At 34.6% G+C, this 24,436-nt stretch overlaps 1 protein-coding gene and 1 long non-coding RNA gene across 3 annotated transcripts in view; one reads left to right on the forward strand and one right to left on the reverse strand.

Annotated features, from left to right (window-relative positions):
• Positions 1 to 24,436, forward strand: part of Dip-lambda (Dpr-interacting protein lambda) — a 533,509-nt gene that overhangs the window by 493,560 nt on the left and 15,513 nt on the right. For both annotated transcript variants that reach the window (XM_072020689.1, XM_072020690.1), the window contains 3 exons: positions 1,175 to 1,361; positions 5,900 to 6,031; positions 13,418 to 13,537. In XM_072020689.1, coding sequence (XP_071876790.1) covers positions 1,175 to 1,361; positions 5,900 to 6,031; positions 13,418 to 13,537 — 439 coding nt within the window. The remainder of the gene's footprint in view (positions 1 to 1,174; positions 1,362 to 5,899; positions 6,032 to 13,417; positions 13,538 to 24,436) is intronic.
• On the reverse strand, positions 9,239 to 19,634 carry LOC139996354 (uncharacterized). Its single transcript, XR_011802212.1, has 3 exons — positions 19,296 to 19,634; positions 11,378 to 11,687; positions 9,239 to 9,320 (listed from the first exon to the last, which is right to left on the reverse strand). It is a non-coding gene; the product is annotated as an uncharacterized lncRNA (long non-coding RNA).

Here is a 24,436-nt window from a genome sequence, read left to right on the forward strand (position 1 = left end):
GTTGAGATTCGTCCGGTCAAACTGATACCAAACGCGACTATATTTGACCAACAATTTTTAACAAAGTTAAAGAGATAGGTAATGTGTGACTGGGACTAAGAGAGAGAAAAATAACTTGGCTACGCGGTATGTTGTTAAACTTTACCTATTCTGTCTCACTCGCACTGCCTGCTTTTCTCTCTCTTTCCTTCGATACACGCACGATAGAGTATAGCAGAGTGAGCACGAGTCGTATAACTAAACTAGCTCTCCGGCTATATAGCTTCTTCGCGTGCTCGGTCATACTACATATTTCATAGCAAATGTATACGACAAATCATTGTGTAGTGTTATTGTTTGGGCGCCGCACTCCGACTTATCGGCTAGTTCTAACTATTGTAAACTTTGGATTCGCGCACGAGACAAAGAGAGTTAGCTCCGGTGAAAACGTTATCTATTTTCGTTGAATAGACTTGATATTTGACCTTTTTGCGCTAGACGACTGACTGTGGATGACAGATTGCTCGGCGATAGATGATCGATTGACGTGTCTAAAGTTTGCTTTTTCCAAGACTCGTGAAAATTCCAGGATGGACGCAGATTGGAGCATTTGCAAATTCTTCGATCGGTAGATTCACAGTAGCAGGTAGCGGAAAAAGATGTTAATTGGTTATCCTGTGATCCTGAGATAACGCGTTATTCGCGTGAATTCGCGTGATTAGCGGCTTGCAAATAACAGAATCACGAAGCACGTGGGTCTTCAAGACATACTTATTTCTAGAATATATTCTCTACAACTTGTTAGTCATCTGAACCTCGGCTAAGGAAGCCACCTCAAATGGAATTTAACAGACCCGACGGATTTATGATTCTATTATTCAGCTGTAACACTTTTTTTTTATCAAAGAAAGCAAGTTAAAGATTTGGAAGAAAAAGTTGCCTTCGAAATCTCGGCTGACGAATTTCTTCTAAATGTAAAAGTTCTTTATTGTCTTAGGAGTAAAACGAATGAATCTTAATTACAAGAACCATGGCACTGACAGCTTCATTTGTAATTAATCTAATTATAAAATATTGACATAATACAGTAGTCAATAATAATATTTAAATGTTACTGTAAATACGATTTTGTATGATAACGTTGGTATAACGACTGTTACAATTTTAATGAAAATTTTAATTGCTCTATTTTTAGAACGGTTACATGGAAGTGGTAATACCACCGGATATAATGGACGATAAGTCTGCCGAGGGTATGGTAACTCACGAAGGTGGTGAAATAAGGTTGAAATGTGTTGCAACCGGCTCACCGCAGCCTACTGTCACATGGAAACGAGAAGATGGCCGAAACATTATTCTTCGCGAAGATGGACAGAAACAATGTAAGATATTTCGGATAAATTAATCATTTTAGTGTTCGAAATTATAAATTAAAGGTTTATAAAATACTTGAAAATAATTTGATTAGCACTTGACACTTTTAAAAAATGTATTATACCAACTACCAAAGTTCTAGAAAACACGCTATGTATGTGACGCGAGTGTTGACATTCGAATTATATTCTCTTACTTTTAGCTCAAAAATATTTGATATACTACTACCAAGCAAATATTAGATTGAAGAGGAAATCATATACGAAAGATGTCACTTTTTTAATAAAAAGTTCGTTCTCATTAAAATTTCTGGTAATTCGTTACATACCTGTGTACAAAGTGGATTACTTTGTAACACAATTGGCAAGTAACTTTCTTTAGTAATGATTTGCGTAATAAATTACGTAAAAAGTAAAACAAAGATTTTAGACAAAGAATTTTGACTTTAAAAATTCGTCAAAAGTACATACGTACTGCTTCGACACGATCTAGACTAATTACGTGTACTAATGTTTGTACATCTTAACAGTAGCGGTATTGAAAGAGCGCGTCAAATCTTGTTATAGTATTTGCCTTATGATGTATTAAAAATATCATTAGAGATATTCTTCTTATTATCGCAAATATGTATAGTTCTGCTGATTGCATCGATAAGTGAACAGGTTTTATAAGCTTCCTATTCTTTTACATTTGAAATATTTCCACAATTATTTGTCTTCGGTAGAAGAGGTATTAATTGCTGCCACCTTTGAGAGAAATTATTTAGAAGTTTATCTCGAACCGCTCAAATATATCGGGAAAAAAATTGTTACGACCGTTGGCGGAGAGACGCGGTCGCGAGGAAAACGCGTCAGCGAGAGGCGTAAATTCTCGCTACGATTCGGCTAATCGACGCCGCGAAAGAGTCGTTCACCTTGTTTCGATTAAGATAACAGGGGTGGTTGAATGAATTTAACACTGTGTTAACAGGTTAATATGGCGTATATATTCAACAATAGATTATACGATATTATGAGCGTCACAAAGTATTTGGCGATGAGTACAGTTAATACGTTACAGAAATTTGACCAGACTTGACGATATCTCTCGATGAGTTAGTTAGACTTTACGAAACAGACTGATTTAAGAGTAGAACCGTGGTAGACTTGTTGACTGTTCTGACGACGGAAATGAATGACACAAAAATCGAATGACATCGAAGGGGATGTACTATTACGTTCTTGTGTATTTACCTTGTGTGTATTGTCTTAACATGTATTTGACCTTGAAATCTGTTGCGTTTTAAAATATTTCAATGCAGTTGACGTTCAGACATCTCTAAAATACTAGAAACTTGTGTCTTTCGCACCATCTATCGTGATATAAACTTTCAAATTTGACAGAGCAATACAAAGTACGCGAAAAGTGACCGATGAAAAAAACTGAATGTTTTGACAACATTAAGAAACTGCGGCCTTGTATTTCTGCAATATCATACCAGCAATAACAAATTTTGGGAAATATCTTTATGTATTCCTGTGGCGTACTTCGGGTAACGCTAATCCCGGCGACGCATTAAATTTTCAAGTCCAAATGGATGATCCACGGAAGCGGGAATTATTTTACAGCGATTTCGCTTGCACAGTTATTCGTTTAATTTGTGAATTGTAAGAGGCCTCGAGTATGTCAGAGGACATAGTGGTATTGCTACAAAAGCGACCAGACAAATACAGAGCTACATGTGATTTTATCGGTATTTTTTTAACCCTTTCGAAGTACTGTCACTGAACGGAAACGCGCGCCAGAAATACGCACAGTGTGCGTGGTTGCTGTATATACGTTTTCCTAAGTCTCAAATAACAATAATTCTTCTAAGAACCGTATATGAAATATCGTTTCATCGTCAGTGGATTTGATAGATTTTTTAGCATGAAACGGTATACGATCGTTTGGATGTTTGAAATATATTACGTGAAACGTTTTGATGTTGTTTCAACAACGAACAACTTTAAGAAGCGATTAATCCAATATGTCAATAAAATCAACAAAAAGTGTTCTGCCGATAACGACAAAATATATTATTGACTACAGATAGCATTTGTATATGCATCATTTGGATGCCGGATATATGGTGCTCGAAGCAAAAGGGTTAAAAACTATCTATAGAGGACTAAAAAGCTACCCAAGTGCTGAGATTTCGATAAAATTCTCATGTAATCAATTTCAAAAACAATAATATAGTTTTCTCAAGAATTATTTATAAAATTTGGATATTCAATACCGTACATCAATAGTAATTTGTAATCGCCTAGAATATAAATAAATTAACTGCCAATCTTGATAATTGCCGGCAAACTTGAAAGTGAAAACAAAAGTAATTAAATTTAAACAATCGATACTTATTAAATCATAAACGAACTAGCTTTCAATCTTGGCAATTGTTAGTTAAACTTAAAATAAAAAATCATTGCATTCTTATAACTAACGAGTACTTGTCTCTTACATAAACAAACTAGTGATGCGTTTTTCATCATAAATTAAAATAAATAAATTGTACACCTTATCCTTTCCAAGGCATTCTTTTAGTATCTATGAAATATAAATACAATCGACGCATATTGTTATCAAGAAGTAATCTGGTTACTTATCATAATATTTGACAGGGAACTGAGACTAGGTTGAGAACTGAGAATTTTGCGGTTAAATGTTAAAAATTCTGAAGCCTGGTGCTATTCGACCTTGATATTTAAAAGACAGGTGAATGCCAATGTTATATTTATGTTACGTTAAATAAAAGTTGGTAAAAAATAAACTTGGAATATAATACGCACCAGGGGGCTGAGAAACTGAGTGGCTGCAACAGGTAATTGTCAACGAATTTACAATTTTAACTAATTAAAAATGGCCACTTGTTAGAAAACGTAACAAGTGCGATAACTCTGTTTGATTACTTTTAATTTACTTCGCGTGATTTCTTTTTAATACCACAGATATCGTTTTTTCGAAATAATTTCACAGACAAAGGACTAGGATTTAAAAGTAGCCACAAAGGCCGTAAATGTCTTTTGTCGACAAAATGAAGTCGATTAAAGTAAAAATAAATGTAATGATGATAAATAAATGATAACTTGAACTTAATTCATTGATCATGGATTGCAGAATAAATTCTCTAGTTACTGATAACTGGTAAACGAGTAAACAAAGCAAACTTTTATTGCTTGGTTTCATACTGCACCAAACGGCGCGCAATACTGTAAGACTTTTCAAACAAACTTTTCTTGGTTAGTTAAAGAGATCAAAATATTTTAGGATATTAAATAACTAGAACAGTTCGAACAGTCGAAAAATATCGGAATTCGGTTAAAAATTTAAGCATAAAATTGTCTAGGATATTTTTAACATTTTGTACTTCGAGCATTGTGTACCTATTTTAGATTTATTTCTTCAATTTCTGTTTTCGGACTTAACGAAGTGAGTTTGGAACCAACAAAAGGATCGTACTTGAAATATCCTATTTTTAGACACGTTTGATAGAATTTTGCAAGTAATGTATACCACGATCTCTAATCTTGAAAACTAAAGCCCGATGTCTTAATAACTGAGTGATCGATGATACCATTTTTTTAACATTTAGTTTTACAGTAAGAGGCTATAACTTTTTAAATAATCATATGTCCAATTTGAAAAAAAACTTACTTAATATAAACCTACTGTAGAAGTTGTTAGATATATGTATTATACTATTATATTATGGCATGGAGATCTACAAAAGAATATATTATAAAATTACTATATTATTACACATTTAAAAAATTTTTTAATTATAGATTAATTTATAAATTATACATTATAACAAGTTACTACTAATTTGCCAGCCATGGTCTCTATAGAACACAAAAACACTGTCATTGAATTGTGTAAATCCTACATACTCTACTTGCACTTGCATAACTACAAAATGACGGGGCGATTTCCAAAACGACAACTCAAACAATCATAATATAAAACTAATACATTATTGATATTAATCGCCATAGCAACTGATCATTAGAATAATTTTTTACTCGTAACTCATCTTCGCCCAAAACTTGTCTAATTTTGAGTTAGACAGAAGCATCATCGATAAATTTTAGTAATAGTTTGAAACACACTGTATGTAAATTATAATGGCGTTTAACAAATTTTATCTTCCAAACACAACTTTAGGCAATACAAGATATTAAGTTTTTAATGTTTTTAATATTTCAATTCTATCTACTTTTGCTAAAATACATTAAACATATTTCAATACTAAGCTAAAGATCTTTAAACTTGAATATTACTTTTGCTTATTCTCATGTCACAAACAATTGCGCTTAATAATTATCGATCAATATTCTCTTATTCATAAGCAGATCAGCATATTCAATCCACGCGAATTCGCTTAAAATGTTACTACTTCCTGACTTTCGGTAATAATAAATTGTATCTTATTAAATCTTAATAAATATGTGTCTTAATAAAAAGAAGTTACTTTTTATGTAGAGGCAAAGTTAAAAAATAACGACTATATATTTTCATGTTTCAGCGTTAAAAACTTACGTGGGTGAAACGCTAGAATTGACTGGAGTTCTTCGACAAGAAATGGGCACTTATCTTTGCATAGCCAGCAACAATGTGCCTCCGACAGTCAGCAAACGTTACTCTGTACAAGTTCACTGTATGTATTATTAAGCGCTTATCGTAGAGTTATTATACAAATATATTTGCAATTATCATTCTCATATATTATATTAAGTGAGTCAGAACACGTGGAAAATATGGCAGGTGTTGATTCTGCACGCTGAAATAAGAAGGAAAGTTCATATGACATCATATGCCTAATGTGACCTTACGTTCCGCTGACAGCTTATTTTGCGATGCTAAACATTGCACAGATGAACGATTTCTTGGGAAATAGATAAATCGTGCTGGCCTTATTTCCGGACCATTCGATTATCAAATACGGGGGCATTTAAAATCTCTTACTTATAAAACGTCAGTTGACGTAACAACCAAAGTTTCCGACAAATCCGTGCAAGCTGTTCGAACAAGGTGGACGATCTATGACGCGACGCATTCGCGTTTTCGTAGAAGCTGGAACTGGTCGATTCGAGCAATTTCTCTAAAGGTAGGTAAGAAAGTACTGTAACACAAAGCAAGCGTTTACTCGAAAACGTTTATACGAACTTTCCTTCTTATTTTAATATGCTGAATCAGCTCCTGCTTGCCTGTAAGCCGTGCTTTCCACATGTTCCGATTCACCCCATGTCTCGAACTCTATCATATTGCACGCACAACTTCCAAGCATAGTTAGCAATTCTTGGATTTTCCATATTTATTTCGTTGGAAAGTTCATATAACGTCCTTTTAATTAATCACGACGAACACATTGCACCTCTGAAAATTTTCGCCTATAATAGTAGCAGCGGCTAAGTAATTACCAACTGGTTGTACAAAATAGGGACATCGTAGTTTTAAGGACAACGGTGTCATTTGGCTTGTGCTACTCAATTTTAAAACAATATGTGATAGATACCAAGACCTAATGACAAGAAGTTACATGTAATTGTTTAAAGTAAGGATAGCAAGTGATTCATGATCGCATTGCCTTAAGATACGGAAACATTGTCTCCAAAAGAGTTGGCCGCGAAATGGAGAAAACAAGGATATCTTCTGATAACAAGAAGTTTATATGAAAAATAGCATGAGACTTATGTCGGAATTTCGAGAAGGAACGCATGCCTAGCTATTCACAAAAACTTCTAACGTACACATTAATAATACGCTTATGTGTATAAGAACCTACACGCATACAAAGTGAACTATTAGATGGTATTATTTGTAGTTACGTGAAAGAATTCGGCACAAAGTTGCGGTATATGAAGAAGCACACACAACGATGGGAAGAATCTCTTTCAAAGTCATTTTTTAAGAAAGTTAAAGGTCTTTTCTATAGGTCAAGATTCTTTCTATATTTTTCTAGAGCGTACAAAGAAATTCAACAATTTTAACAACGTACCATTTCAATTATTTAGTATCTGTGTTTGAATACTAACACGGGTATTATTGAAAGCGATAACAGAAAATACATGCTTTTGCACTTACGTGGCGATTCCTAAAGTTAGTTGCTCAAAAAGATTGCGGTTTGTCTCACTGTATTACTGAAATCGCTCGAGTAATGTTTCACACATGCTTTCTGTTTCAACATTATACCGAATTTTTACTGTTTGTGGACGACTTCAAGGTTTACGAGATCGTAACATTTAAATCCGACATTCTAAATGTACAATCGGACCTTAACAGATTACGTGATTGGAGTATGGAATTTATCAGTCACAAGTGTCATATCGTATGCTTCTCTAGAAACAGAAACTCTTCCAATTTCTCCCACACTAGTTAGGTAGAACACAAAAGTTTTTTTCGTTTTAGAAGGAAATAATAGATGCCCAACATTTTTTCTTTTGTATTAGTTTACTGAATTATGTATGATCAATTCTGTAGTAATAGAACAATAATAATAGTATAAAATAAAAAATATTGTGCATCTGTTATTTCCTTATAGAACGAAAGAAACTTTTGGGACAACTTGATATATACTATCTTGAAATGATCCAAATCGCTTGATTTCTTTTTCATATGTTGCAACTAATCAGAAATCCCTATGCTTTTTTCTACTTATATTACTTCCTCATCCGATCTGTACTCAAACACGCATCTATCATTTAGGCTCGTCGTACTGCCAAACACAGACTACAGTTAAAGAGAATACAGCATAAACTGTAGAGAATTCAGTTCCTTTTTATTGCATACAGGATATGGCGTCCTAAGTCGAACCTGGAACCTGGTTCCTGTCGGACCTTGCGGTATTACCTCACTCGAAGTCCAAAAAACTCCTGCGAACCTCTGTTTTCTTTTGCAAGATTATTCACGAACAAATCGTCAATCTCATCCTTTTTTTTAACTTGTCAATTTTAATGCAACAACACGTCCCTCTAAAACACCGAATGGTCTTTAGGCTACCGTCCTACTCGTTTCTCTTCAATGTTGTGGAGCCCTTTTGCATACGAATATGTACTCTTGCCAACTCCTATAACGACAAAATTGTTTCTTTCGCGGAAAATGTATTTGCTCTATAATGTACTACTTGAAAACGATGTGTAGCTGCCCTGCGTTAAATTTGTCTGTTTCATTAAAGCTTAGCTTTCGTTCATTTTCTTCCATTATTGTGCTCTTTTCTTTCTCTTTATTGTTACTCGTTTGTTCCGTACTTTTTTGTTACTGCTTTATATGCGTCTACGACTTTATATGCAATATTCTCCGTGTCAAAGTGGATATTTAACCAGTTTAATAAAATAAATTAAGTGATTAATGCATATATAGTTGCAATTTTTTCTTTCAGGTTTTCCAAATTTTTCTCCTTTAAAATCTGTTTTGAAATTTCTAAGAAACAAACTGTACGATATTAATAGGCACACTGTACTTAAAAGAAACTTGGACACAAACTGAGTCACCGAATATACAAATATCTCTGTTATTCGTGTAGCGTATTAATTAAACATTAGTTACTATAAAAATTTAAGCACAGGTCGCGATGATAGGTTCATGAATGTGTCTGATAAAAAGGATATAATTTATGTCGATGAAATTGACATTAATGTTGAAATATAACTACGCTAATAATAATTTTCTATAACAAAACTCTTTTTCCAAGTACCAATTTCATGGTATTAATTATTTCCTTTCTACTTTCACTGGTTAGATCGTCTGTCTTCTTTAGTTATGCGAAAATTGTGACGATAATTTTTGGGCATTTTATATGTCGTTAGATGAAAACTACGTCTGTAATAATACGTTCTACAATGTTTATTTCGATTTACAGTATAACAGGAATTTTAAAATACGATGTATAGAATTTCATTAACTTTTCTACCTTTTCCTTTGCGTAGTTGATCCATTTGATAAGTGAGCTGCTCATGTAACAATGAGAAAAGATATTTCTGAAGGTTAGTTTTATACGGAATTTCAAGGTTGTCAGTGTTTATTTGAACAATATTTTTTATCTCATTGCTTTGTATCTAATGTCAAGACGAATTCGTCCGTTTTGTATATTATAACCTTGAAATGACCTTAGACTCAAAAATTTTGATTCTACCAATGGAAACATCAGTATGTAAAATTTATTTGAATTAGAGTAAACATTCAAAGTAGTGGCAATAACGTAAGCATTTAAACATTCTGTAAAGCTTCGAACTATTTTGTCGATACAATAAATTACATAATATCTGATTATTTTTTCTTTCATGTTCTTTGAAACGATTGATTTTGTGCGCTAAACATCGTCTCAGTTTTTATTAACTAACGAAGATATTAATTAGTTACATCCAATCCACTAGTTTGAGTACGTACTGTTTAGAAATTCTGTTGCTGCGTGTAAAGAATTTTCGGAACAGCCGTCACGCTGATATCACATTTGACGAATGAATTTCCTACAAAAATGTAACGTATATCGTTCCGTTCCATGCAATGGAAATTTAGAAATAAAAATTTATTCAAATACAACTACCAATACTAATATGACGAAGAATTTCACACTCAACGTTGACACTGCAGAGTCTCTGCTTGTCTACTTGCCATCACTACTGCAAACTGTCTTCGCTAATGCACATTTCTTTGATTTATATCATATTATATAAGGTATTTAAGATTTTTATAAACAAAGCTTGAGGGCATGTATGAAAAATTAAAATGATAAAATTGACGTGTCTGAATTAGTAGAGGTATAAGGAAATATATTATAGGATCATTATTCAGAAATGTTAGAAATTAGGTTTTCCAGTGATTTCTATCCTATATGATAAATTTATTGATAGATGGATTTGTTTGCAGTAGATTAAATAGGAAACGATCGTTATTTAACGTGAACATAATGCAGCAATGTGATATAACTAAGTCAACTACATTGATAATTCACAACTCACATCTAATGGTTTACAGCTCATAACAACTCGGCAACTTTCTCTCGACTCAACTCTCTCAACTCGACTCTCGATTCGCAACTAACTCCTCGCAACTAGACTGCCCATTAATCCGTCTTTCTCCCTTAAGCATCCCATTGTCGTCTTCTCATGCCCCCACCACGTACACCTTCTGCCGCGTAATTATTCGACCAAAGGACCGACGACCCATTGAAATGTCCCGATCCTTTCGGCCTGTCGGCACTTAGGCTTTCTCGCAACATTGTTTATAGTTCACCCGATATTTCTTAGACAATCTTTCCACGATACTGCAATATGTATATATAATTATTTAGGGGCAACGTTTTTATACAAACTGTGTTTTGTTGCACGCGTCCGTATCCATTCAACGATGCACTACACTTGTTAATCACTAGATTAATAGATTAAACGGCGTACGAAATATACAACTAAAACGATGTCGTGGAGCTTCCAAAAGGACTGGACCATTGGAACAAAACTATAGAAGCACGAAGAAAACGATTCATAAGTCTGACACAAGTGTCCAAGCATCAAACGGCTTTGATCTTTTCTGTACGAGGGTTGAAACGGACGAGAAACGTGAGCGTCTCGGAAACTCGGGCGATTCTCACTAACTTCTTCGTGCGAAAACTAGAGCGATCGAGTTAACGGTTGAAGCGATTCTAACGGCGTCCGAAACGTTTCTGTCAGCAAAGCTTGCATTTGGCTGATACGAAAAATATTCATATTGACTGGTTTTCACGAAACGTAAGAAAGTTGAATCAGTATGCTCGTTAGGCATCCTTGGCGCGAAGCTTATGGTGGGAAGAATAAACGAGCGATACCTGGACGAGTGTGAAGCTTGGACACGATTAAATATAAAGGTCATGCATCACTTTTATGACTCTTTGGAAGTAATCGCGTTTACGACACGCTCGGCTCTTGAGAACATGATGGACACAGAAAAACAAAACGTTGTTACAATTAATTATACAAATTACTAGTAACTAAGCAAATTCTTAAACTAGAAGCTATTTTATTATACGTACCTTGTACTTAGAGATGAGCATTTCAATAAGTACACACATTCGGAATGCAAGTATGGGAACGACCCCTTAAAACCTCAACTGTAGTCAAAGTCTCTGCCTTGGGAGAAGATCACGCAAAGATCACGAATTAAGGGCGCAACTCGGTCTACGCATCTTTCAGACTCTCCTTGGGGGTGGCTTGCCTCCGACAGTCCGGACCCTTAGCCGAACTATGTTCTAGATCACAGCGGGCCGTAGCCTGGAGTAGTCAGCTATGGTCGACGAACACCTGCTGTCACCTGTGGTCGAGATCAGGCTCCGCGGCCTCCTTCTAAAAAAGAGCATTACTTGCTCACAGAAAGAGATCGTTGCGTTTCACGGCCTCTCGCTGTGTTTTGTAATAGCTACGCTAGGCACCTAACACCTGTGCACGAACAGAGGGGCATGGCGCCCTGACAACCACTTTGGACAATCTTCCAGCGTGTGCAGCACCGCATAGTGGTCACGATTGCGATTGTAGCGGTCGAAATACAAGTTTAGTTTGTACTTTTATTTGTACCTAAAGTCATTGAATCGAAAAAGTTGGACGACGTAATATTATGTCATCAACGGATACTTATTCATACATAATACAAATATTATTCAAACATATACATTTGCATCTTTTTTATAGTAATCTTTTTGTAGTAGCTTTTTACTGTAGAAACAGAAAAACGAAGAGGCTTTAATATGGACCATTTTTTATCCAGACTCCGTCTTAAAAAGATGTTTCATAAAATAAAAATGTATTTCAGTTTTGCTATTCCTTGAATACTATAGACTTTAAATGTCCTCGTAAAAGGAAATCGACGAATCACGAGATGTCGACAGTCTTTCAACGAAGACCAAAACATATTAAGAACCTGAAACGAAGAATAATAAATGATCAGAGAAGCATTATGTTAGAATCGGAAGGTAAGTTATAGCGCAACGATGAGTTTATGCGGTTAGTTAGGCTGTACGAAAGGTATGAACAAAAAGAGAGAGAAAAGAACGGCGAAGAATACATAGACACCGAACTATATTATACCAGGCTATATGTGTAGATTATTATGCAGGTATAGTCGAGAGATACGCGACGAGCAAGTTCACACCATCAAATCAAGTCAATGGAAGAAAAGTCGAGGGACACGCTAAATCAAGATAACAAGATAGCACGGTACAATCTGTGCATTTACGCACAGACGTCGGTGGAACATTTGAAAAGTAAGAATCGAATTTGGAAACAGAATGTATTATTGTAATTCTTCGCGTAATAAAATAAAAGTGCAAAAAGTTTCATTGTTATTGATTTTACCTTATCATCTAATAATGACCAGAAACATCAAAGGGATTCCGTTTTTTATATTATTTAATTTTTTATCCTTTATTTTGAGAGCAACAACACTGAAATACATTTTTAAAACAAAGTCTGATAAAAAAAATATTCCACATAAAAGTCTTTTCTTCGTTCCCGTGGAATAAGAATTTGCAAAGAAAAAATATGATTTCCATTTAAAAAAGGAAAACCTTGAAGTCACCTGACAAATAGGACTTGACAAATAAATAGGATAATTGTATCCCCCCTCCGAAACTGTGAAAGTTTTCAAATAAACATTATAAATTAATAAGAAAGAAATATAAATTCCTAATAAAGTACTGTAGTAAACTTTAATAATATATAATATTGCATTGTCTTGGTTGAATCATTCTAGGAAATTTGTTATCACCAAATTTCAGATGTTTATGTATTTATTAAAAATTGAAAGATGCAAAAGTGTATAAAATTCACATAATCTGTAAATTAATAACATAGCAAATATACAAAATATCCAAAGTGATAATATTTAGTGACTAGCGAGTGAAACAAGTCTCTATTGAGGTTGCATTTGTTTGCATTCCTATTTATAAAAATAGGAATTTGAGCAAAGGAATTTGCAATTTAGATTACACTATATACAATTACATTAAGTGATATTTCTTCTTCGTTTTCCCATCCCTTTTATATATGTGGGTATAATTACAAAACTATTTTTGTTTCAGTTCCACCTGTTATAAAAGTAACAAATCAACTAGTAGCAGCACCGGTCGAGAGTGACGTTGTTCTTCAATGCCAGGTAGAAGCTTCGCCACAAGCATTAAATACTTGGCACCAAAATACTGGTAATGAACATTTATCACAATTAAATATTTAAAATACATAAAATTAAGAAAAAAATATAAACAGCTTTTGATATTTATCAATCACCGACGAATTAACATTTGCAAAAAGACATATTGATCTTACTTATCCATTTCGATAACTATTATGTAATGCGTGCTTGTATACGTATAATATGTATCTTGTTTCGATATTTAAAGTACTTGGAGAACGGTTTATTTCAAACTAAACCGATTCCTTTCTTCTAATATAATATCAGAGACTAAAGAGAAATCTAAAAGATTATCTTATGCCTAATTTTCTAACGAAAATGTTTTTGGAAATTGAACAAAGATATTTGAAATTGATTTAGCAACTTATCAATTTATTACAATTTACTTGAAACTTGATACTGGAATCGACTACATACGAATGTACTAGATCTTACACCATCACCATGATTATTTCGGTTTTCTAAGTAAATCAGTTACATCACGATAGCAATTTCTAAACAAAACTCATAAAAATTTAATATATAAATAAGTTAAAAATATACGACGATAAAAAGTAAACATAAATGTTAAATTAAATTAAATTAAAAAGAATTAAACGAATATAATACTTTTTCAAGATTACAAGTATCAGGTTGTGCGAAAAGTGTCTTTCTTTTACAGACACGTATTTTACAACGACGCGTCTTTATACAAACATGAAACCTAATCTGTCGAACGTTGTGATCTTTATTTTGATAGAACAGAATGGATAATACATAATTCGATAATATAATATAAAACGTAAAATGTTGTGCATTGTGACCTAATATAATACGCGTAATAGTCAAAGCGTTACAAAACAGAAATATATGTTGGAATACAACGATATTACACGCATAGGCACAAATATTCTTACGCAGACACCCACACAGGCATTTGAACAGGACACCTACACAGGTCATACTCATTACTGTATAGAGAGTGGCGTTCAAAATATTTAAGCATCATATCGTCTAGTCTGAGAGTAACTGGCCAACTGTCAACAATCTCCATACGTTGTTAATTATATCACTCGCTTATATACATTTGGTTCTGTAGTTCTGTTTAATAAATATCGCTGAATATTATTTTAACATAAACATTGTGTCTTCCACAGATTATTAATCTTAACTTTAAGATTAAATTCTAACAATATATTATTCATCACCTACAGTTTTTGTAAATATCTAAACGAAACAAAGTCAGGAACCGTCTTTATTAAAACTTGCGCCTCGATACATACGTGTAAAAAGATTCTGCGAAAAGTTTAAAAATGTTGTTTCGTATACATATATCTTGTCACTGTTATCTAAATAAAACATTTTCAGAAATCTAAAAATGATATTTGAGATTTAGTTCTGGATATATAACAATTTCATATGCGACACATTTGCCAATTAACGACAAATTGAAGACAGTCGAATTTCAGAAATAATTCTGACAAGTGAACGAGATTTTATTTGAACTATTTCGTCAACTTTGCAGGAGTGAGCGGCATTTAACAACTTATTTTCAAATAAATTACATTCTAAAGGAGTTATATAAAGTAGATCGCCCGTCCGCTTCTCACCCGGTCAAGTTGAACAACGCTCCAACAAACAGATTATATTCAAATTTTTTGTCAATTTGGATCACTTTTGTCACTTCTAGAAATGATCTTCAAATTGACCGGACGAAAACTAGGCAGAAAAGGACCAGAAACTGATCGGAAACGGACAGAAACGGGTGGAAACTCTTTTTAAACGCAATTTATTTAGAAAGTCATTAAGTAGACGATAATAGTGAAAAATGAGTCTAACGTATTCGCTGTTTTCATCGAAGCCAAGAAGAGTGCGCACAATCTGATATATACTTTTCTCTTCGAAACCAACATCTCGATGAAGCAGCACACATACAAACGTATACCGTAATGAGTAATTTACTATTAAGGGCAAAATATGTTTTTATAACCTTTTAAGCTAGCTTCTTCAACATTTCCCCTTTCTTTTCTTTTAACAAAACGTTTCTATTTTTTACAAAGTCAAAGAGATTTAATTTTAAATCGATCAAACGATATTCATATGGAAAATCTTTTGCATTTTTTGCAGTTAAAGAACAAAGATCGTTTAAAGAAGAAATAATTGCATGTACGTTAAAATCAAACAAATTATGGCAAACTGGGGATTCGACTTATGCGCGTAGCTTATCACCGCTGTCAACCGTCGGTTACAGCTTCAGAGCTTAACAAGTGGAGATGTTTTCGCTGTTACAGCGAATTTATTTCGCACCATAAAGATACAAAGATAGAGTACACGAGTCATATGTTGCTGCATAAATAGATGCGACATGGGAATATGGGAATACAGAAGAAGACGCTGTATAGAAGAATATTCTGTTCTTGTCTGGTTAGACATGCGCGCCGAATGTGCTTGCGTTATTAGACAAGGACATAGAGGGTGTCTATGCGGGTCTCTTTCTATTCCTATATCGTTTTTTCAGCTCGCTCACGTGCTCTATCTTGACATCTCTATGACGCTGACTTTACCATTTTGACGATTGAGTTGGATGTTGAATGTAATCACAGACAAGTTATCCGTAATATAAGCCCCATGCTCGCCGTAGCAAGTCGCAGAGGGCATAAGAAACACTGTCGTCTTTTTCCAGGTCGAGACACAAAGAATCCGAGACACAAAGTTCCATTTAATGTCACGTCCATCCTCATTAGTCGATAGTCGCGGACGTGTACCGCGATCGTTCCATGCAGTTGATCGACCCGCCTGTTGTTGGGGTGCACCTCTAAAACTTGAAACAAACCAAGATATCAATATCAAATAACATTTTACAGCGTGTCGGCATTACCAGCCATACGCTTCTTATCGCATTCTTGGGCTGATTCAGACCGATTTTTGCCAAAGCGATGCGATGTTAGATCGTCCCTACGTATTTATAACTCGAGTCGTGTCTGGTATTGTACATTATTCGGAACGATTTATACGATGCAAGCTTTTCCATATATGCCGAGCTGTGTGTAGATCTCCTTTATATAATTCCTTCCGAGTACAATTTATTTAGAAATGTATTAAATATCTCGCACCTCGGTTTGTACAAGCTGATAAAAGAAGGTGTCCGATACTTGAAAGGCTTATAGCACTTACCACGAGCAACAGATACGTACTACAATAAATAGATAAGTAGATAAGTAATCCTTTCCGTGTAAAATCGACTTTTATTATTTATTAGCGTTCCATATTTTGATCATATTTCGAACATGCAGGAATCAGAAACATTATTTCAAGGTTGTAAATACAAGATCATTACTGATACCAGCAAACATTGCTTCACACACGCAAACGTAGCACGAATCTTTAGTATTCATCCAGTAAGATAAACGTTATTCTCGTGAATTCCATTATTATTTATTAGTTCTACTGATTATTGTCACGCGGAAATGACGAGCATTACGTTATAACGGTACTATTAAGTTGATATTATTTTGCTAATAGTACGCAAAAAATATCTCAATTTCCTTCTCCTAAACTGTTTAAGAAGCTTTTCCAACGTTTCAGTTTATGTGACTGCGATCTGTTTCTGCCGCTTATACGAAAGAATATGTTTTGAGGGTGGTAGAAGAGGTACAAAGGCTGTCGATGACTGTGGTATCGGTAAACCATTCATAAACAGTTACTTTACCCGTACCACCTTCAACGTATACAAGTTTTGAAGTACTCAAAGCAAAATTTAAAAAATTCTACTGGCTCATCGGCCGACGTTCTAACTTAAACACGCAAAGTAAAATTACACTATACAAAGCCATATTAAAACCTGTTTGGACCTATGGAATCCAACTATATAACAGCAAATAATTCCAACATAGAAATTCTTCTACGATTCCAATCGAAAACCATAAGATCCCTAATAGATGCTCCTTGCTACGTCACCAACGAAATGATACATCACGACCTCAAAATATCCACGGTCAAAGAAGAATTATCCAAATTCAGCAATAGACAGCAGAAGAGTTAACAACCACCAAAACTCTCTAATTACTCAACTACTCGACACGTCGGAACGGATCCGCAGGCTAAAAAGGCATTACACCTTAGACCTAAGCACTAGATTCAAGTAGAATCAAACATACTATAAACACTTCTTAACCATGTCATAGTACCTCGCCAGATAAATTTACTTAAAATTCTCTAACGAGAATTGATCGTAAAATAAAAGCAAATAATAAAAAAAAAAGTTTTGAAGTTTTCTCTCGACTGTCTGAAACGATTGACATTTTGTCAATGGTCATTGACAAAATATACTGTAAACCCGAATTTACTTCTCGCCGTACTCTTTGCTGGCGAATGAGACTACAAATTGTCACGATAGTCATGAATGGTCGGATGATAATTATTAAATCAAGAGAAATTCTTTTTGAACGTACGGACCGAAATTTTAAGATCGGTCTGTCTTCCGAACAGTTATTAACGAATGACTTGCTTGAAATCTTAAATAATCTCTTACGGGCTGCACAGGTAAAATCAAGCAATGACGAATATACACGTCGACCGCAGGATAAATGCTCGTACTATGAATTTTACAGAAAAAGTAAAGCAAAACGAGGAAGGAATACATTTTTATTCGATAAAAAATTAACAATTCATTGTTGAGAAAAGGTATTCTTATTAAAAACCTAAAAGTTGTCAAAAAGCAATGAAGTAAATCAAGAGTAAGCAAAATAAGATCAATACATTATACGGAGCATAACCGATATACCGTAAAGAATAATCAAATATTCAATCTTCTTTTAAAAACTATTTTCTTTTTTTTATAAAATAGATAATAGGGTTAATACCATTAAATGTCATTTATATTACTTCTTACTAAAATTTTGCGTTTTTACACTAAATGGCATTTTTTATTTCACACGACGAGTATACGCGTCAACCGCACCGAAATAAAGTTTTAGGTTGACGTGTATACATGTCGAACGCAGTTAACTGATTAACGCGAGGCAGCATGTAAATCAAACCTTCAGAAAGAGGCGGATAAGACGAGGAGGTCCAGCAGGTTAGCTTGCTCGATCGTTTGACTTGAATTCTCTGAATTTTCTTTTGGTAGCTTAAAAACTTTGGTCTGGTCATCGCTGATAAATAATGCGCGTTGGACTTACGACAACTAGTAGAAAATGCGTGTTGGACAGTAGAACGGAAGCGATATCTGAAAATGTACGTCAATATATGATTGTTGATATGAAGATTTGTATTACAAATGTGTCTATGAAGCGTGTAAATTCAATGTGCTGTGAAGAGTCGTGATACGAAACGCTAGTAAATAATATAAATTGATTTCACATCGACAGAATTACTTTTAAAGTCAATGTTCGTTACACGATTATTCACTCGATGAGCGCTATAAGTCCTTTAAGTATCGCATCCTTCCTTTTTCTTCGCTTATCTAAAATATTCCTTAAAGCGATCTTGTAAGGAAGAAAATATTCAGCCAATCGAGTTTGCTGTCCCCTTGGGCTTGAACTCGGATCTTTCATTCGACGACTGCTTTCCCAATTGAACCACCCAGGCCATCGACGAATATTCTTGCCCTGATTCACACTTAGCCAATCGAATAGGGAGATCTGCCTACTTTAAAGTAAATGCATGACCGATCGAGGAGATGTCCCCACTTTGAAGTAAATTGCTACATAACCGATCGAGGAGATCTCCCATTTTGACCTTAGTAAAGCGTTTTTTTTTTATTATTATTATTATGAGTTATTGTTTACCTGGAATTGTTCCCAATTAATTACGGGCGTTTTCTCCTTTTATAAAGTACAGTATATAATAAAATACAAAAATTTAGTAGTGTCCGAACGTGGTGAGAAACGTATAGTTCGCTGTGGTACGCGCATTTGGCTAAGATGGCTGGGCTGTTTACAATCTTCAATTTCACGTTAATTGCCTAATGAATTGTATGTACGTGTTATGTGTGGGTGAGAGGAACAATAGCACCGACTTTTTATCACACTATATTAACACGAATCTGTTACATTACGCATTTCACACGAGATAAAAATAAAGTCATCTTTCCTAATCCGCGGAACTCACCTGTCTGTCTTCGCAATCGTTTTAATAATTTAGCAAGAGCGACGCAAGCTGTCGCTATGATCGCGAGCGCGAAATATTAGGCGTTCGAACATAACGGTACGTACAATAACAATCGTACAGTAATAACGTACCCACAACTAAATCTCAATGAATATAATGATATCTTTTTTAGGAAGATATTTATTTAGAGCAAGATAATTACACATGAAATAACTTTCTCTGTTGAAGAGAATGGAGAAAATATGTGCATATGTAGTCAGTGTATTCTCCAAATAGGTACTTGTTTCACAGTAAGCAAGCGATATTAGGGTTTCATAGGATCCATCGGTGAAAAATGAAAGCAACGATTAGTTACCCATAATCCAGTTAGTCACATGCAACCGGAAATTATGAAAATTTTTAACATTTCACAGAATCTTTTTAAAAGCATGTATTGTAGATGAGATCGATTGCTCCAATGAGAATAATTCCAAATTTCTCTTTGACCCCTTTAAATATTTAAAGCGACTATATACGATGAAAAATAAATTTTTATTCTGCAGCTCTTTGACTAACATATATATACTTAAAAATCTGAAAAGTATCATCATATTTCTTTCAATTGTAGTTACTATAACAGTGGCTTTTAAGTTTCTTATACCTAAGGACTGGCGAAAACAGAAGAATTATTTTAGAAACTGCAGTGTAGAGATGAAAATTTTTATTTGTATAATAGTATTCTAATTATTTATTTTTGAATATAATGTTATGCAATGAAAACTTCTTAAAATAGCCAAAAACCAAACAGTTAAAAAAGTGCTAATAAAGGAATTGAAAATTGAAACAGAATATAATAGAATTGAAATTTTTAAAGGATATTTAATTGGAATAAAATTAGTGCGAAAACTACTGTTACTTTTTTTACAAGAATATTTGATAACCGTGGTTAGAGTGTTGTTTCTGAAAAACAAAGCGGTACATTGACATTTATTCTACTTCCTTGTTTCGTTCTTACAAACGACAGGACTGAGAGAGTCTTCTCGCGTAAATAGCTAGAAAATAAAACCAACAATTCAACAGTTCTAGGAGGTAGATATTTTTCTTCCGGTTATGCCTGAAAATTCTGACAATATTGCATACTACGCATGGGCGTTAAAGTAACGCCAGAAGACAGCTCGAACAAATTTTTTTAAGTGCGCAATAATTAAGTGCACATGAGAGATATCTTTCATGAAAGGCTTATTAATCCAGAGGTTACCTTTACCAGGATCCTCATTTTGAGGCTAATAATGGCAAAAACTTTTAACTTATCCCCTTAAATGTTAACTTATTATATTAAATATGAATTTCGTGTTGACATCTACAGTAGTCGAAATCTTGAAATAGTGATAACATCCCCTTCTTACGTGCGACCATCCAATGAGCCAGCTTCTTTTTAAGCGTGTCCGTCTGATTTCTTACCATAAAAATACTTGTACAAAAACATTGAAGAAGGATATCAAGTTCACTGAAAGGATTAGATACGTTCGACATATATACAAGCTCAGCTCACCATTCAGCAAAGGTTCTATTAAAACAGATTTTCGCTCTCTTCAAAATTATTCTACTTGCTTTCTCAATTGAGAAAAGCGCGAAGGAGCCTCCATTTTCCATAGCCATCTCAGCACCCTTCCGCGTGCAGAAGGAGACATTGGTGTCGCGAATCCACGGTGTCACAAACGACCTTAATCCCTTGCTCTACGATTTAAGTTCCGATGGCGTGTGCTATAAACGAGGTCAGTCACACGTCGAGCCATTACACGGTTTGGCTAAGCGTTCAAAGTTATGACATAATGGCATGTAAAAACACGTGTAAGGTACAACTGGTTTAATTTTGTAAGATGTTTGATAAATAATTACAAGCGATTTTTCGATGAAAAAGACGGGTTTATTATCTTGAAGTAAATAATAAATTAATAACATTTTATTACGATTTCTGAATAAATCCTTCTTTTAAATTACTAACGTTTCGGAATAATTTACGGAAAATTCATAATCTTCAGTTGTACGGTATCTTTTGCACATCTTTTACACTTCCACGTTGTTTCGTTACGTTTCTCGTGTCTCGTACAAACTTTACACGCTCTCGATGGCTTTGATTTCGATAGTGCTGGGTCAATATGCTTGGAAAGATGACCCTAACGTTGCGCGTGTAATCTCGATAATCGTCCTCGTCCTTTATATTCTTGCAACGGTACATTTTTTCGTAATGATTCGCCTATATCGATTCTATATTCAGCGTAACTATGTTTTTTTCTACTATTTATTTTGTTGAACAAAATACAGGAGATAAAAAGTGCAATATCAAACGCGTAAAAGAAAAGTTTTCGATATTCTTTCATATATTTTCTCATAACAGGGAAGGACACTAGCATTTGGTCTTGCCGATCAATTCCAATAATTCCTTTGTTGTATTCGATGACACGTTTTGGTTTCGAGGAAGGATTGAATTAATTTTTGCCTTGTTCCGTTATTTCTGCTGTTTCGTGTTTTGTAGAAATAATATAAACGTCTCGTTTTATTTCCATTTTAATGCCAGTGTTCCATCACAGCTCCTCATTCCACTTTCCCCGTTTTTTAATTTTGCTTTAACAAAATCGTTTGGCATATTCTTTCTGTTCAGACGTACTGTCACAACGGCATTAGTTTTACTGTTACGTAAAGTTAGAAATAATTTTGACGATGTTACGCCACGAGGCTTAGTAAAGGCCGTATTTCTAACCGTCGCTCGTGATCCTACAGTAGTGCCAATGATCGTCTTATTTGCCCGACGGAAAATATACAATGTATCGACGAGAGCTCAAAATGTTACGACCGTTCGCGGAGAGACGCGGTCGCGAAGAAAACGCGTCAGCGAGAGGCGTAAATTCTCGTTACGATTCGTATAATCGACGCCGCGAATTAGTCGTCCCCCTGTTTCGGTTAAGATGACAGAGGTAATTCAATGAATTTAACACTGTATTAACAGGTTAATATAGCTTGTATATTTAACAATAAATTATATAATAATAAAAACGTCACAAATCATTTAGCGATGAATACAGTTAGTGCGTTACAGAAATTCGACCCGACTTTACGATATCTCTCGATGAATTCGTTAGACTAAGCGACTTTAATTTCAATCGTCAGACCTCTCGATGTATGTCGTTTGAATCTTCAAACGAGACTGATCGCCCTTCGATCATTTCTTTGTCTTCTCGGGGAGACGACCCCCACTACGCTCGGATCACGCCACCGTTCGCGCCTATGATCACGTATGCCACCTTCTTTGTGTGCATGAAATAACGGACCGAAATCGACGTTTCTGGAACTCGCTGCTTGGTGACAACTATGCGCTTGTCACGTAAAATAAAAAAGAAATTTAAGAAAAAAAGAAAGTTTATTTTTTTCGTTGTTTGCAATACACTTCCGAGCTCTAGGCGTGACTGTTCAAGACTGACTTGGATGATTTTAGAGCGAGTATTTAAATTCTTTTATTCGTGGGAGTGGGAAAAGGCTTCGATCGTATATTTCTGAGAACGGATAGAGTGACCGGATGTTATCCCGGTAGTCACTCATGCTAAGGCTCTTGGAATCTCGCTATCTTATCGCTTTGTTTAGTCGGATTTCGTCCGTGACATTTCGTTTGTCACACGCTCGTCGATACATTGTATATTTTCCGTCGGGCAGATAAGACGATCAGTCTGCGACACTGTAGGACCACGAGCGACGGTTAGAAATACGGCCTATACTAATCCTCGTATACTAATCCGCGAACAGTGCCAATTATGTAAGTACAACGTATGTGCTTTGTGTAACACCGACTGTGATAGCTCTTTGACGACACTTTCAGATGCACTGTCATTAAAATTTATTTTATCGCTGCTTGTGTATATTTTTAAGTCATAACAATAACCCGATTCTGACTCACATAATTTACAAAATTCAATGCTGAGTTTCGCCCTTTTCCATGGATTAAGTTGCTTATAAGCGTCTCTTATATTTCATTAGCGATTCAGTGATAGCAATGTCCTTCACGCTTCTTTAAATTTTTTATTAAAACAATTCGTCACAGATTTTATTCTGCGGAATTTATCTGTATGGTCAAACGTAATGTTTTCTGTAAAATGCAAAAATCTGATAATTTGCAGAAATCTTTTAAATCACATCGTTTCTTTAGATATTGGCATTTCTATAACTTTAGTTTCTATAACTCTTAGACCAATTCATTTGGATTGTTGATTTTTTACCTGAGCCATTATAATACATTTTTTTTCATTAAAATCTACAGGAAACCAAGTTATCATTGTTTATTATTTCTTCTGCGTACCGATTCGTCTCTATTACGATATTTTCCCAAAACATATTATCAAATATTATATTAAAAATGTCCAATTCCGTTTTGTTTGCATCAAATTGATATAAAATTATTTTTTCCCTTCGAAATCCATTACTCTGATTGTTGATAATTAATGCGGTCTTGATCGTCGGTATCGTCCTCAATAACCAGTCGCTTACAACGTTCTCGCGCAGGAAATAAAATATCGCTGCTGTCGCTGTCACTCTTAAAAATATCCAAAAAATCATTATTTGCAATGTCAGCACAATTCTCGCTGTCCTCGTCAACGTCAAAATTTCTTTTTGAACACATTTTTCAGAAGTATTTTTCTGCTATGTTTAGAAAATTTATTTGAACGCGCAAATGCGACCACGAATAACGCGTAACTGAGAGGAAAAGACATCGGCAAAATTAAAACAACGAGTCTGACCAGTTTACGTTTGATCCAATTTTCTTACCACGAGTTTCACGCGATATTTGCCT

The sequence above is a fragment of the Bombus fervidus genome, chromosome 18 (assembly GCF_041682495.2).
Source record: "Bombus fervidus isolate BK054 chromosome 18, iyBomFerv1, whole genome shotgun sequence".
NCBI lineage: Eukaryota > Metazoa > Arthropoda > Insecta > Hymenoptera > Apidae > Bombus > Bombus fervidus.